This window comes from Podarcis filfolensis (genome assembly GCF_964270895.1).
Source record: "Podarcis filfolensis genome assembly, chromosome: 2".
NCBI lineage: Eukaryota > Metazoa > Chordata > Lepidosauria > Squamata > Lacertidae > Podarcis > Podarcis filfolensis.
Genome location: NC_139605.1, coordinates 37,505,642 through 37,522,414, shown reverse-complemented (window position 1 = coordinate 37,522,414; position 16,773 = coordinate 37,505,642). Strand labels below are relative to the sequence as shown.

Below are 16,773 nucleotides of genomic sequence, written 5' to 3'. Positions count from 1 at the left end.
TAGACCGTCAAACATCCGGGGACCCTGTGTGATCGCCACAGAGTGTCATATTTATCTCAGCCATATATATAAAGACATTCCTACCCTGCTCATTAGCCAAAACCATGCCCATAATAGTTTATAAAAATCAGTAGCAAAATGGCCCTCTCACTGATTCTATCTGGGAGAGCAAACCCAACATGGAAAAATTCCTCTCCCCACCCCCAAAATGGTAAAAGATCAGGACCAGGAAGACAGTTTTTCCTCTTAGACAGCTGACCTGTGGAAGAGAAAGCTGATGGAATTGTCTTCCTCCCTCACCTGTGTCAGTGGTGATTCTGGCTGCATTGTCTCTCGGCAAATGGCAAAAGCTGCCCAGAAGCTCTCTCTCTCCCCCCGCCCAAATATTTGGGTGTAGAGCAGTGACAATGTTCAGGTCAAGAGCGCAAGGCTACTATTGTCTGCCATACATTTATTTTCCCAGACCCATTTCCCTCTTCCCTTCTATAAGGTATGTTATTTCTCATGGGAGGAATTGTAGGATAGAGGAAAATCTCTCAAAATTCCTTTCACAGGTGGATGCCATCTAGTCAAGTGGGAAAAGAGCGTCCTGAAGAAGTAAGCTGAAAGTTTCTCCTCCCACCAACCTCCCCACAAAACAATGAAAGATGGCTTGCATTAGTCATTCATTCATATCCCTAGCCAAAATGTTATTCCCAAATACATCTCTGATCTGGTAGCCTATGACAGAAAGTGATTCTCAATTCTTCCCTCGTGTTTTTCTTTCATTGCAGTACTTCATGCACCACTAGGGAGCAGCATATGCCTTCAGCTGGGAAAGAAGTGGTCTACTCTACTGAGTACTTATTAAAATGGCTAATGTTATTATACTGGAGATTAGATTTATTCTAGTTTTTAAACCCACACACAGACACGCAGCAGTCTCATTTAGCCTTGGTAAAGAAAGAGGAACTCCTGATGAGCAAAAGGGAGCCGAAGAGCCTTTGGGTATGCATTATACACATGAAATGAGGTGAAAATGAATGTGACCTGAGCAGCCATCTTGTACAAGCTCAAATAGGTCACTGGGTAAAATGTTAAGTTCAAGAAAGAAAACCAAGCAAAAGGAATAATGAGCGCTAATTTCTCCTAGTGTACACATATTTGCAAAGCAATTTCCCCTAATATAATGCATGCTTGTATATTATTTTAACTAATATATACATTTTTATTAACACTTTATCCTAGCATATGGATTTCTGTACACATTACTTGGCTGGAGAACAGCATTGTGAAAATTCAGGCAAGTGTCAATTTCCAAGCATGAATGTTTCAGTTCGTGTAGTCTTCCCCGAAAGTGCAAATTTTTTAAGTTCATCTTTAAATGAGAACCAAATCAATTTTCTCCACCATCCTAGTTGCAAGTTGCTTGTACCATGAGTTTAACAACCACCATAGGCCATCTCATCTGCCGTTTCCAAACCAAAATTTATTTTGACAAATGGTTATCTGCATTCAGATCCTGAAACGTAAATCTCCCTTTAACTGCTATGAGCATGGTAAGGTGATTGAACAGAAGTAGGGCTGGGTAGCCTGAAGGAAAATTAGTTACCTCATAGCCAAGCATCCTATGAAACTCAGTGGCAAAAATGATTCATACATTGAATCTGGTTGTTCCATTCTGATAAAGCACTGGGTGCCTGTTTACGTCTGAGTTGGTCATGCATTGCTATTTCTTTATTCAGCATATGGAAGAATTAAACTCCATGTTGCACTACATTTCTGCATCGAGGTAGGCTGGTCAAGCACATATTTAAGTTATCGTTTTAAAATTCCACTTTTAGTGTAGCCGCTATTTCCAGAGCGCCCGTGAGGATTTTTGAGGATCCACACCTCCTTTGCACAACCTATAACCTTCCCTATAGGCCCTGCACAGTAGGAAGCAGCACTGATGCCTCCCATTCCTTTCCAGGATTTTCCAACTCTGCTAAGTAGTAGATTAGGGCAGCAGACTGCACACATGTTGCATTCCCCAGCTCACACCGAAAACTGCATGTGCCCAATATAGGCACCACTCAGGGGCGTCTTACCTATAGAGGCTAGTGGCGCAGGGCACCAAGTTCTGGAGGGCACCAGGGAAGAGGCGGAGGCTGGACACGGTGCCTCCCGGCATCAGCTCGCTGCCCTCGCCCTTCTCCGCTATGCCGCGCCAAAGCAGCACCATGCCCAGAGCCACCGCCTGCCGTGGCTACCATGGCATGAAGCATCCAGCTGAGCCAGAAGCCGCTGCATCCAGCCTCTGCCTCTGCCTCTTCCCCACCGGAGGAGCTGACCTCCAGCTGCTGCCCGCCTCCTCCAGCCCCGCAAAGCTGGCCGCATCACCAGCAGCGCCGTCCTCCCTAAAAAAGGTTGGCAACTCTGGGAAACGGGGGGGGGGGGGGCAGGGGCGGAGGGATCTTTGCACCACGGTGCCGGATATGCTTAAGACGGCCCTGGCACCACTTCCCATGCTACTGTCTCCATTGGGGATTGCATTTTCTGAAAGCTCCGATGTCAAGCTTATCCACATGGATTTTGTTCTTATTCCTTAATCTCGATGAGAAGAGGGTTAAGATTTCCCCAGTTCCGCTAACAAGTCAGCTGCGTATTATACACAATATATGCATGCATATTTCAGGGGTCCTAAAGGAACCGGCACCAAGACAGTTACAAACAGTGCATATGACTGAATAAAAACTATTATGAATCAATGCTTATAAAATTGTGCTGCAGAAATGGAACACAACATGGAGTTTGATACTTTCGTGTGCTTAACGTACGTAAGACAGCAATGCATGAACAGCTCTGACATAAGCAGGCACTTGATGCAGGAGGCAGTCTGATTCTTGATCAAAACAACCAAAGTTCATGTATAAATCCTTTTCAAAACACCGCTAATCTCATGTTATGCTTCAGAATGTGTGCATAGCGGCACAAGGCATTTTCTTCCAAGTTGTTTCTGGGCAGAAAAAAACCTATCCCGCAACCAGCAAGATTATATCTAGAAAATGTCAAGAGTGTAGTTTTCCCACCTCAAACTTATATGCAGCATCACTCTCCCATTGAAAATAAGCGACACTTGAAGAGTGCTGAACTATCTGGATTTTGTCCTTACTCCCATTTCTCTACATGGTGTTTATATCAATATATAATAAAGATTATTTTGGGGAAAATAAGTAGCTGTCATTTCTTCACCTTTTTTTTTAGCCATTTTTGTTTTACACCTTTTGGCTACTCAAAAAGGCAATTGAGTACCTTCTATTCACCAAGTACGATAAGAAATCTTCAGTTCCAAACATACACTCTTCATCCCAAGCATTTAATCAGTTTGCCATTACACACAGTGTTTATAGCCTCCCTCACTGCACCTGCAAAACCATTATTATCAAGACCTGTCTTCTTGGGAACGTGGCCATTGCAATCACACTTCAAAATAATTACTCTTATTCAACTTTTGCATGGCTGATGCCAACAATTTGTAGACACTGAAATACACGCACACTAGTGTTCTCGAAGCTACCAGCATGAGTTTGACCAAACTGCGGGAGGCAGTGGAAGACAGGAGTGCCTGGAGTGCTCTGGTCCATGGGGTCATGAAGAGTCGGACACGACTAAATGACTAAACAACAACAACATGGTTTGGCTGGAGAGATATCACAGAATGTTCTGTTGGTTATGAGAAACCATGAGAATTGAATCTTTGAAGCCTGCCCTTAAAATGGAGGTTAGCCACAGCAGAGCACTGGAAACCTCAGGCACACTTTCCAATGTCCTTAGGAATAATAATAATAATAATAATAATAATAATAATAATAATAATAAATAATTTTATTTATATCCCGCCCTCCCCAGCCGAAGCTGGGCTCAGGGCGGCTAACAACAATCGGGCGGCTAACATCAACAATGGATCTTCATCCCAAGATCCATTGAGATACATCTCTCTAGCCTTCTACAATTGACAAGAGAAAGTAAAGGGCAAGCCATTAATGCATCTCTAATTATTACCCTTGAGAGCTACAGCATGGACACCTTCTGGATATAGTTTACAGTGGTACCTCGGGTTAAGTACTTAATTCGTTCTGGAGGTCCGTACTTAACCTGAAACTGTTCTTAACCTGAAGCACCACTTTAGCTAATGGGGCCTCCTGCTGCTGCCGCGCTGCCGGAGCACGATTTCTGTTCTCATCCTGAAGCAAAGTTCTTAACCCAAAGCACTATTTCTGGGTTAGCGGAGTCTGTAACCTGAAGCGTATGTAACCTGAGGTACCACTGTATTCTGACTTCTCTCAAGTGGTGCCCAAGAACGATTCACGATACATGCCATGTCGGAATTTGACTAGAGAGACCCGGGATTCACATATGACATTATTGCAATCTAATTTGTAGCTACCTGGGAGTACATAAGTACCACTGACCTACGTAGGAAAGCCATCACAGGAAAGAAGCATCCAGCCCCTGCTTGATCGTTTGTCTTATTCTCCAGTTTCCTCAGTGCTAACTGGTCACAAGAATAGTAAAACTTGAAAGCCTTGTTGCCATCTCAATCACTTGGTACAGCAAGTACGCTGGGGCTCCAGTAGATGATATGATTACTGCTGCTGTGGGGTGGGGGGAGGAAGAGTCCTCAAGCTACACTGTCCCCCACTTCTGGTCCACTGCATTGTTGTAGGACAGTTTTCCTGTCTTTTAAAAATAGATGTCCAAGACCATTGAATATAAAAGTAACTACATAAATTAGCACTGTCTCAGGCCTGTCAAACTCAATAACTCTTGACAAACATAGCTTTCCATCTAATTAATTTTGCCAGGAAAAAGGAAGAAATTAAGACTGCAAAAAGCCATTGGGGATTTAAACGCAGCTTCTCCTCTTTTCTCTCTGGCTATGGAATTTTCTCCCACCCGTAAGGCATCCTTTGTCTTCCAACATCAACAATCACTTTATAGTATTCTCAGATTAAGTCAGAAGCAGAGAGTTCCCTCCATTAGACAATAAGACGGTACGGATTAAAAAAATGGAAAATGGGGACATAATAATTAGAATATAACATTAAGTATGGTTGAAACAAGGTTTTGAACTTGCTGAATCTGATTGGAGTAAAGTGGAACACAAAAAAGGGGGATGTGAGGAGGTCAAGACAGAGGGGCATGGAACTTCATAAATTTAAGAAAGAGTGTTTTTCTTTTTTCTGTTTTTCTATTTTTCTTCTTTTCTTTTTTTCTGTCATATATTTTTGTTTTTCTTGAGCTTTATGTATGGAAATGATGCATTTTGAAATGATGAAATTCTTTGTTTTGTAAAACCTTAATAAATATGTATTTTAAAAAAAAAAAAGACAATAAGACCCCCCACACTCTCTCTCACATACACACCTTGCCCAACAACTCAAAAGATGGCAACTAGATTCTCCATTAATTTAGAATGAAATAATTTAGGGTAGCTGAAGAGCTACCCTAAATGGAAAAGCATACCATAAAAATATAACGGATGGAAAACTAGGGACATTGATTTTAAAATCAATCTTCTCAAATCAAGGATTATTGTCTGTTGTAGTCATTCACTTTGAGGTAGCCTGTTCTGCTTTGTTTTGTTTTGTTTTTTAAAAAACACACAGTAAGGCGTTTATCCTACAGCCTTAACAATTCACAACATAAGCCTCACAACCATGTGAAATAGCAGTTGTGCATTCATATATGTGCATTAAACAATACACCCTCACCTACTGCCTACGACCAGAGAGATAACTTCTAAAGGTCCTGAAGATGGTGCTGACTGAATGTTGGCAGACAGACAAAACATTTCAAATGGAGAAGTCCAGGATGCTTCTTTTGCTGTCGGAGCAGAATTCACAACCTACCTCCTTGGGTGAAAAGACACTCATGACAAAGGAATTGTTGGCATCCGTTTGTCCCAGAAGACAATTGTGTGTGTGTGTGTGTGTGTGTGTGTGTGTGTGTATAAAAAGAGCCAGGGTTGCCTCAAGATGTCGTTGGACTCCCAGCTTCCAGCCCCAGGAGGCATATTAGCCAGGCTGTACGCATAGGTGCCTGCAACAGTTTTCATGATCCCAATGACACTCTTTCCAGCTGTCGTGATCACACGAAATAGCTCTGGCTGTATCTGTGTACAGAAGGAGTCAGATTATCACTTCCCCCATGAGATCACAGGTGTGTGCAAATAGCCAAAAGAGGGCTGCAGCTGCTTGCTACGTAGAGAAACTGTTTGAACAAGCCCTTATTACTGATGTGAGCAAAACCCGAAGCCTCATTTGTGCCACGTTAATTGCCTGAAGAAGTCTCCACATGCTCACAGGACAGCAGGGCTGTACCCCAAGTCCTGCCACTGAGGTCACCAGGGTCTCTGCCATGCTCCCTGATGCCAACACACTGAGCTCTATTTATATAGGCTTCTACGGCTCATGAACTCTAAGCGCATGGGATTCCCACTGGGATATGGCTATGCCCAACATGTGGAAGAGTGTGTGGGGCTTGCTGCATGACTAGTGCATCACTGCCCCATAGTCATGTGGAAATGCCTCATATGATTGATGTGTGAAAGGGGCTTTATTAACCCAAGCGTTCTTAATGGTAGAACTTGAGCCATTGAGAAGTACCTTCCCATACGCAGTAGCTTACTTCCTTACCATATTGCTTGAGCCCCTTTACCAAACCACTTACAATTTCACAGTATTTTTTAATAGCTGAACCAAGAGGATGCTATCGTTTACTTTATATGTTTGCAAGGGATATAAGCCACTTGTTTGTCCTCTCATTATTATTTGAAAAGGCAGCCTTTACAACCACTACAGGGAACAGGCCAGCAATAGACTGGATGCTTTGGGATTGCAGATACTTAACAGGAATGTCCTTTATTCCTTTCCAATTAAAGTCACATCTCCCTTAAAACTCATCAAAGCACTATTTAATGTCAGCCTAAGGCACAGAGATCCATCAATACTTCCGTCTCAATACTATAGTTATAATTAAGGTGTAAAGGGTGCGTGTCAAATTTGGTGTCACCCCGATGAAATTCAAGTAGATTCTCTTCTAAGTCACAGCTCTGTAAAGAGCTCCAGTTGATTCAAAATACTTCATCAGCTTTATTTGGGCTCCTTTGCAGTGCATTTAGAGACCTAGCATGCAAGAAGACATTCATCCTAGTAATGGACTTATTTAGCAAGTAGAGTCAATGTTTCACATAACTCTGAAAATCCACCTTCCTACCGTTTTGCCATTGGGCAAGGAAGCTCTTTCTCAGCTCCTGCGCTGCCACCCCCAGCCAGATGAACACATTTCTATGATTTCTACAACATGCATGCAAAGAACTTACACTGTATGGGGTGTCACAAAATGAAAAAGTATTTCAAGGGTTATCAGTGCTATCAGAAGGCCTCCCATCCCAACTAAAGTTCAATATTTCAACAGCAAACTTTAGTTTGGCACAAGAGTTCATGGCAAAAGCTTTCTTATCCGCATGCTTCATAATGGGACCAATGAGAATATCTTAAGTTTCATGTACATCTTCAGGCAAATATATCGGTCTCGGTGAATTTGCTACAGGATGCAAGGGCAGCCTTGTCTCACACTATTCTCATCCTGCTGAAGGAGCCAAGTTGCCCAGGAGGAGAAACCACCATCAGTTTGCCGTACTAGACACAAGAAGACTGCCTACAGGACTGCTTGGCATAGGCTTACTCCTTGCTCCTATGCTGTTCAGTGTGGGATTGACTAATTTCCAGATAGAGCCAATGCTGGCAGGGATTCAACTAGAATCATAGAAGAATCAGTCTCTTCAACCTCTTGCTCTAAAAAGCAAAACAGTTCTTTCTTCCTTCCAAGTAACAGAGTGAAGGAGCTCCGTACTCCATAAACAAGCACAAGAAACAAGTTAGTTTAAAAACAAGTCAACTTCAAACCATATATTAACGTCATGTTTAGATATAATCGTAGAACTGTACAGTTCAATGGAACCATGAGGGTTACCTAGTTAATCCCCTGTGTTGCAGAAATCTTTTGCCCAATGTGGAATAGCCTAAGATTAAGAGTGTCATGCTCTACTGACTGAGCTATCTCTACTCTGTAGTTAGTGTCCTAGACCTAGTTTAGTTTTATGTGAATGAGCCTCAACGTCCTCTTGGCCTTCCCCATCCCCTACAACCAACTTCAAACCCTTCATTAATACAGCTTGATTGTTGAAACCAACCATAGTTAATGTTAAGCTACACTCTCCAAACACAACCAGGAATAAAGCCTTTTGTTCTATTTCCTGGCATTACGAAGCAGAAGCAGCAAGACCCCTTCGCCTTGTTGAAGTTAATTAGTTGCTTAGCCAGGGCATGCAAACCATTAATCGTAGGTGGATAGCTTGTCACCCTGCAACACAGAGGGCAATGTGCATGGGGGTGAAATTGGTGCATTCATGCATGTTTTTTCCTCCTTGTACATTTACCTAATCCCTGTTCAGAACGCCTGGATATGGCTGAAACGCTGTTGCCTCAAGGCAAACCAAGTTGCAGCATGGCTCCTCAAACACATCATCCTCTGCTCTCCTACCAACACACATGAACTGTACATTTTATCTCTTTCCATATGAACAACAATTTGTGTCATGCAGCCTCAAGACCTTTGCACGCAGCCTGATGTTCCTGTCTGTAGTTTTTACAAAGCCACTGCTCTACACCTCCCTGGGAGAGTCAGTGTTGCTACTAGGAAAATGAGAGACAAGAGCATCTTAGAACTCTGAAGAAAGGCTGTATTATTTAGGCAGTAAATTCTGAGAAAGTTATGGAGCACATTAACACATAATTATGCAAGTCACTCCAATGATTGGATAGTCAAGTGACAGGTGTAATAATTCTTAACCTCTAGAAAGAAGAGCAACCCTTCATTTTTATGGGGGAATTGATGGATTGCTTACCACTCAGATATTCTCATGAACAGAAAATAAAAGAGTATCCCTTTTTAAAAAGGCATCACAGGCATTTCCAGCACAGAAAAACCCCACCATTATTTTGTTTTAGAGAAGGTTCACTAACCCTGCCTCTATTTTGAATACATCCATAATTTGTGCCATAAAATACACACAATCACGGCAGTCAAAGTAATGGCAGTTGCAATAAAAAGTTTCTGATCTTGCTTCGGTGCTTGAAGAGTAGTCAGATATACAAAAGGTAAGGAAATTACGCGTTCCCCATCTCTGGTTCTGCATGCCAAGAAAACCCTCATCTGCTTAGTTTATAAACACCAGACTTTTCCTAAAGGTGCAGGGGCAGTTCAAAGACCTTGAAAAGGTAAAGCAGAGGCAGGCAAGTACAACCTGTTTGCAAGTATTTCTTGTTTCAAGCAAATAATGACATTTTCTCTTGTGTCCAGTCCTATATATCCCTCCCGGATTACCGTCTTCATCACCATAAGCTTGAAATAGTTTCTAGATAACAGCTATTGGCTGCAGATCACAAGCACTATTACTCTAGATCTCATTGAGATTGATGGGACTAAATATGGGTTGCAAAACCGTACACTTTGGCTGCAATCTTGAAGCATACCAGAATAGTCTCTCACCAGTTTTAAAATCATTACTTCTGAGTAAAGTGTTTAAGGGTTAGACTTACCATGTAGTTTTATGCATGCCCAAATAATTTTTCTTTTCCACAACCTCTCTCTCTCTCTCCACATACAAAACTAGCCCTCCTATGTATGTCTGATTGAGTTCAATAGGTACGTGGGCTTTAATTGTAGCTTTAAGCATTTTAGGCAGAGTAACACCCACTAACAATGACAAGCCTGCATTAGAGTCCCTATGTACCAACTAGAAGCAGACACTTATTTACCAGGGAAACCATTTAGGGAGGGTAGGAGACATTTGCCCCCCACTCACTGTTCTTAAGACCATGCACAGTTATTTCTCAGTTTGAGGTATAAAGAGAAAACAACTACTATTAATACACACTGCAATGTTTCAATTTTAAAAATCCAGCAGGAAGTCTTTTAATATAGCTTCTCTACTTTTGACTAGAACCTGAAGAACCACCCCTTTCCTCGTTAATAAGCTACCATTTTTACAAGACAACCAGCTTTCAAATTTTTCATGCTAGCCCAATACACAGAAACATTCATGTGTTCAGCCATGAAATACATAAAGAGGAGATTGTCAAGAGGAAAAAAACCTCATTACACTAATATAGCAAATTCTCCCCCTTCCTCCCCTACCCGTACAGCTAATCATCTCATTAGAGATGCAAAAAAGTCACAGAGAAATTCAGGTAGTTTTTCCATCTACAACCATTAGGAGCCCACCAGATGTCTACAGTGATGAAAGAACAGGACCCCCATGCTTGTTCATACAGCCTCAGTGAGCTCAAATGACATGCTAATTTGCCATGCTCATCAACAAAATATAAGCACCCTTGGTTTATCAATACCTCAGGAGCGTATTATCCTGTTACATACAGCCCTCTGGTATGAGGCTGCGGCACATTTTAAAAGGAAGTCTCAGGCAAGACACTGAGCAGCTCATCCCATCCCTTCATTACAAAGGTGATTAAGCCACCAGAACAAAAAGAAAAGGGCCCGTCAAAAGTGCAAATACCTCTGAGTGCCCTCCACCGGAGGAAGGTCTGCAAGAAGTGCATGCTCTTTTTTTTCAGTCCCAGGGGAGGAAGCAACATCAGTCTGACCTGGCACGTTCCACCTTCACAGGACTTGGGTTACTTCAGCATCTCCCTATTCCCAAGCACAGGGCAGCCGCAGCCCCTCAGATTAGTAGGTCCAGCTCTACTGAAGTGCAACCTGGTCCAATCAACTAATCACCCATGTAAAGGACTAGCGCTCTCCCCTCCTCACTCCAACTCCCCAAACAAGCAATTAGCATGAATAATTACAGTTCTGATTATAATACCCAACCAAGTTTGAGCAAGAAGGGGTGGGGTGGGGGAGCTATAATTAACTCTTTCTCAGAGATCAGTTAAGCAGATTGTGAAATATCACAGGTCAGCTTAGCTACTGCTGGGGAGAGCACTCTAATGCCAAGACAAATAGGTGTGAGGGAGACAAAGGCAAGACTAATATGCAGAGCTTCATGTATTAATTACCAAAGGCTGGTTCAGTAGACCTGGGGAAAGGAGAAAATATCTTAGGGGGTCCATTATGCAAAACATTTGCCACACAGCGCATTACAAAGTAACGTATTTGTATGAAGGTAAGTCACAGTGCTGCACTTCAAAGAACAAATTCATATGCTTTTAAAAATAAACAAATAAAGGGGGATTAATAGGATTTGTTTTGCCCTCAGTGGTTCTGGCATGTTGAACTGAAGCACACTTGCAAATGGTTCATTACACGTCCAGGTTACAGGACTTTGGCACAAGTCTCAGTACAAGCATTGTCACTTCTCCAAATGTTTGTAACCACTAAATTTTATTGGCAATACAGCATTGGAGGGCAATGAGATTTATGTGTATGGGGATTATACACATAATTGGTACAGTGTAGAGGGTCTGGGGTAGCAGAGGCACAGGTAGGCTGAGACTAGGTAGCCTACAAAAGACCACACCAGCAAGGAAAGATTTAAAAAGCCAAGAGACTATCTCCATCCTCCTCACTGACAGCCAACAGCAAACAACAAAGATGACCCCACAGCCCACTTTCTAGATATACAAACATATTGCAATACATACGCATGTATTTCAACTCTACAGCACTCCATACTCCAACCCACAGCAACTTTGGGATAGCCATAGGAAAATGGAGACCTTCCATAGCATTATTTGATCTACATGTTAAAAAGGGGTTACTAGCATAGGGTAGAGCTAGATAATCTGACTCCTCAGCTTTATAGTTGGGAGAAGAAGATGGAATTTATGCAGGTGCTGCTCATCAGGCAAGGGTGAAGAGAATTGCTGCTGCTGAAATTGCTTTCTCTATGCACTTATTTAAAGATACAAGAACTCTTTAACATCTGGAATGTGACTAAGTAGTACCCCTGTCCATTCTCAAGTTAACTTTGCTGTAGAATTAAGTATTGTTAGTATGGGTCTACAGAATACTGTAGTACATTACTGTAGTCATCTCGAAGGCTGAAGGTTATAGGACAGTTCTGGAATGAATGACCTAAGGTCTCAATCCAAATGATTACCCATGGGTATGTTTTCCTCAAATTTAATTTTGAGGAAATTTATTTGGGTTCATATTTGTTGTTGCTGTTTTGGAATATAGAACTATTTTAATATTACTATAATGTTTCATTTAAAACATATGTGTACTGGAGATTGCTGACCTAACACATCTGATTACCTGAAGTCATACGTTTTTGGACCCCCTCCCCATCATTAGCAGATTTTTATTTTATTTTTTAAAAAAACCTCTGCTGAATTTTTTATAAGTCCCCAAGCATTAAAACATTAATTTTTATGCAGCAAAGTCTTTCAGCACAACTCTAATTTTATTTATGAAGCCAAGGTACTCAGGGCAATCATACAACATAATAAAGCAAATTAAAATGCAATAAAATATTTAGACACTAATGTGAGCAATTTCAAATTTCTCTAAGTAGGTCTTCAGAATGCTGTTGTACAGAACTGGCATTTTAAACCTCACCCTCACTTAAGAGTTTTGTCATTTTGCTGTAAATATATATATTCAGTGCCATGAAATCAACAAGCAGCTGGGGTTATAGATTCATTTCTACAAAGGCCTATCCATACATTTAAATGTTTTCACTTGTCCTGGTTATAACAGTGCTATTGTTACAACCAGGGTAGGAATCTCCGATATTTTGGAATTAATACCCTAGGCCCTGGTTCAACTCAATGGCACATGGAGGCAGAATCTGCCAAGCCATAATCCGGAGGTGAATGCAACTGATCTAATCTGCCCAGAGCAGACATAGGCAAACTCGGCCCTCCAGATGTTTTGAGACTACAATTCCCATCATCCCTGACCATTGGTCCTGTTAGCTATGGATGATGGGAGTTGTAGTCCCAAAACATCTGGAGGGCCGAGTTTGCCTATGCCTGGCCCAGAGCAATGTGAGGATTGGAGCAGAGGGGCAGTTTGGAACATGCACACTGAAGTATCCCCAAATCTTACAGATTTGCATACAAGGTGATCTGAGGGTTGTCTGTCTTTTCTTTTTGTTTGAAAAGCACATTCAGCCTGTATACAATGACAAGTTGAAACATATGTTTCCTGCTGCCATGTGTGCTGAAATCCTTGCATCAAGTTTTCCTGCGAATGACAAATCTTGCTGACGTTCCATCACTCTCAAGTGGGAATCCTATGCACATTTTACATTCAATTTCCTCCTCAATACTCAGGACCACCTCATAAGCACACACAACTAGTACCACCTCGTAAGGTTTTGCTTTGTTTTTAATGTGTACATTTTTTAAAAAAAACAAAATACAAACAAACCACGCTGTGGATTTTTAAGGATTCATACAGATTTCTTCTAAAAGCCCTGCACGGAACCAGGACAAGACAAACCTTAGTGGCGTTCTGGCATGGCACAAATTTTGTTCTTGGAGCCATCCCCCAAGGAGTAACAGCACTAATAATTAGGATGACCAGATACAAATCAGGAGGTATCAATCAGGCCTCTGGTTCAGTCACTGACATCCCTAGGTAGGGCTGGGAAAAGCCCTGTCTGAACACATGAAAAGACACTACCACTCAATGTAGACCAGGTGTGGGATGTTGCTGAACTGCAAATCCCATCACCCCTTGCCATTAGCCATGTTTGCTGTGTGGTGGTGGCCCAAAGGGCCACAATAAATATGATGATGTGAACCCCTATAAATCCTTGAGTGTGCTTCTAATAGAGAAGTTATGGTAACCTGTTGCTTTATGAAACCGATGATTTTGCAAGTTGCTGGGGCCCCACACATACTGGGGCAGAAGTACAGCTAATATGTGAATCACAAAGATACAGCTCATAAGCTAGAACATAAGTTGATACAATGGTGCAAATGGCTACGTGTAACACAGGTTTCCAACATGCATACTAACACAGTGTAAGAGAAGTTAGAACTTTAACAGAAAGCAGTGGGAATCAGAACTGAATCAGCAGAAATTGCTAACGCTTATTGTGCATGTGTATTAAACATGAAATGAGGTAATGATGTATATGATTGGTGGAAATTGAAATGCTTTGTTTGAAATTTATAAATACCCCTACCGGGACCACCGGGTGGGGTTGCAGTTTTGTGAAACAATTCGACTGTAACCTATTGCCTAGCAATAAACAACAATGGACTCCTAACTCCTCTTGTCTCTGAGTTTTATTGGTGTAAACTCAGAAGATAAGCCATTTTTGGCTTACAACAGCTGAGGCTGATGGTTGTTGCAGTTCAGCAACATGCCCTCCCATGTCCAGAGCACCACTCTTGTGAGCAGAAGGAACAGTGAGCAATGGTGAGAATGGGTGGTAGCAGCCTCAGGGAAGTGCAGCCGTGTAGCTCCAGCTGCCCAGTAGTCTCAGCCCTTCTTTGGGAAGAGAAGAGAAGGCTAGGCAGCTGTAGCCCCCACCTAAGCATCAGGTCCTAAAATAAATTGGTGGAGGCATCAGCTGTAGAGAGCCCTTGGGCTTCCCTGTATTTCCCCCAACAAGTGCCAGTTCTGCAAAACAGGAAGCTCAAGCTTTCTTCCACACTTATATCACAAGATGCAAACAGTTACGCGACTCCTTCACATTTGCTTGCCCTAACAGCAGTAATAGCGACCAAATTTTCTACTGGTCCTCAGGGCCTGCTCGAGACGTTTTCCTGCCTGAGGTGGAGTAGTAAATGTAACCCCCTGCCTATACCTCTACCCAAGCTAAGGTGCCCCTCCACCTACTTGGCAGGGGGGGGGAATACAATACAAATAAAACAAATAGCAATTCCTACCATTTCATGATGCCCCAAATCAACGGCCTATTATGGCAGCCTACTCACTCTTTGCCTAACAATAAGGCTGCCCCTGCTGTTGTGTTAAGAGTCCCATCTGGGCCCAGGACAGAGTGACTTATGTCTTCCTTTTTGCAGGTTGTCAGCTCTACCTTTCGCAACCACTTGCTTAACAAGTGCAAAATATTATGAAGTCCAGTTTTTTTAAAATAAGGCTTTTATATTTGTTGGAAACATCCCAGAGTGGCCAGAGCAACCCAGTCACATGGGCAGGGTACAAATAATAAAATTGTTATTGTTATTGTTAGGCTGAATGTGGGCCAGATTTAAGCATCTTCACCCACTCCGAACAGCAAGACCTGGTGCGAACATCGTGATGCAACACATCGTACGTAGTCTTGAGGCCTCTCGAGGTTCCATGTCTGCTTTAAGGCCTTGGGAGATAATATTTCACACAAACTTCTGCAGAAGCAGAGTCTTGGAAGTCAGGCAGTGTGCCTACAATGGATCTGACAGGCATGGGGGAAGAAAAGAAACTCCCCCTCAAACATAGCCTGAGGGGGAACTTGCTGTGTTCACAGGCTTTCTGACATAGTACAAAGGCCTTTGGGAGAAGCGAGCAGGGGCAAAGCTTTAACAGCCAAGGCCCAAGGCCCCCTGTAGATGTAAGGTCTAATGACTCGATCAAAAGCACAAGGATACTCTATTATTTAGAGTGTTTGTTCAGTAGCTAAAGGCTGCAGTAAACACAAACCCTCCAATATTTCTCTGATGAAAATAGGGACATCCCATTCCACAATGATAATTTTACTATTTATACCCCACACATCTTACTGGGTTGCCCCAGCCACTCTGGGCAGCTTTCAACATATTAAAAAAACATAATAAAACATGAAAAACCTTCCCTATACAGGATTGCCTTCAGATGGCTCAGGGGTCAGATGATGCCTTACCCCCAAACATTTCTCCAATGAAAATAAGGACATCCTAAGGAAAAGTGGGATATTCCGGGATCAAATCAGAAACCGAGAAGCCTTCTCTAAATCAGGGACGTCCCTGGAAAATAGGGACACTTGGAGGGTCTGTAATAATCTCAGAGGTTGGAATTTTGTCCTTGCCTAATTTAGAAAAACCTGCCCAGATACAGACTGACAGAAAACATGAGGAGAAGTGGTGAACCTGTGACCCTCCAGATGTTACTGAACTAGGGCATTCATCACCCCTGAAAACTGGCCATGCTCGTTGGAACTGATGGGACTTCAAAAACATCTGGAGGGCCACAGGTTCACTACCCCCACACTAAGGCAATGAAAAGGGAGCTCTCTGGAGCCAGGCTAATATTGATTAAAAAAATTAATGAATGCAAGAAAAATATGCTAGGGAAAACTGGAGATACAGTGCAGTAATGGACTGATAAGAAGGAAAATAAAATAAAAACTGGCTATATTCCCTGCTGTCGTCAGGAATGACTGCACACTTGAGAGTTGTACTGCAGCTCTCAATCCATATTTGGTGCACATCACAATCTGGATGTGATTGACCCCTCAGGCAGCATTAGAAAGAGATAAATAGAAAAGCCAGGAAACCACGGATGCCAAAGTGGCCCCTTTAAAATCCTAATTTCTAAACTCTCTAGTCCACGCTGCATTTCAAGATAGCATGAAGTGCTCACAGGAAAACTTAAGAACTGTGAATCTCAGCAGAAATGGGGGCTGATATTATAGCACCGAGGGAGAAGGATTAAATAATTAATTACAATAGCAACCGAGTGTGTTAACAAGCTGGATCAAACTGCATGAAAGATGGTAGAAAAGTTACCTCCCTCTCACTCCTCCCTCATCTCCGATATACCGCTAAAGCTCATTTATATAATACA

The 16,773-nt window shown here is 42.3% G+C and overlaps 1 protein-coding gene across 6 annotated transcripts in view; it reads right to left on the bottom strand.

The window, feature by feature from the left end:
* The window catches only part of GRIP2 (glutamate receptor interacting protein 2), a 364,533-nt gene that overhangs the window by 140,537 nt on the left and 207,223 nt on the right, over window positions 1–16,773 (bottom strand). The window contains exon 1 of one of the 6 annotated variants that reach the window (XM_083602687.1): window positions 10,604–10,838. The exons of the other annotated variants lie outside the window; for them this stretch is intronic. Within the exon in view, the coding sequence (XP_083458813.1) occupies window positions 10,604–10,682 (79 nt within the window). The 5' untranslated portion in view covers window positions 10,683–10,838. Of the gene's footprint in view, window positions 1–10,603; window positions 10,839–16,773 lie in introns of those variants that run through there. 6 annotated transcript variants of the gene reach the window in all.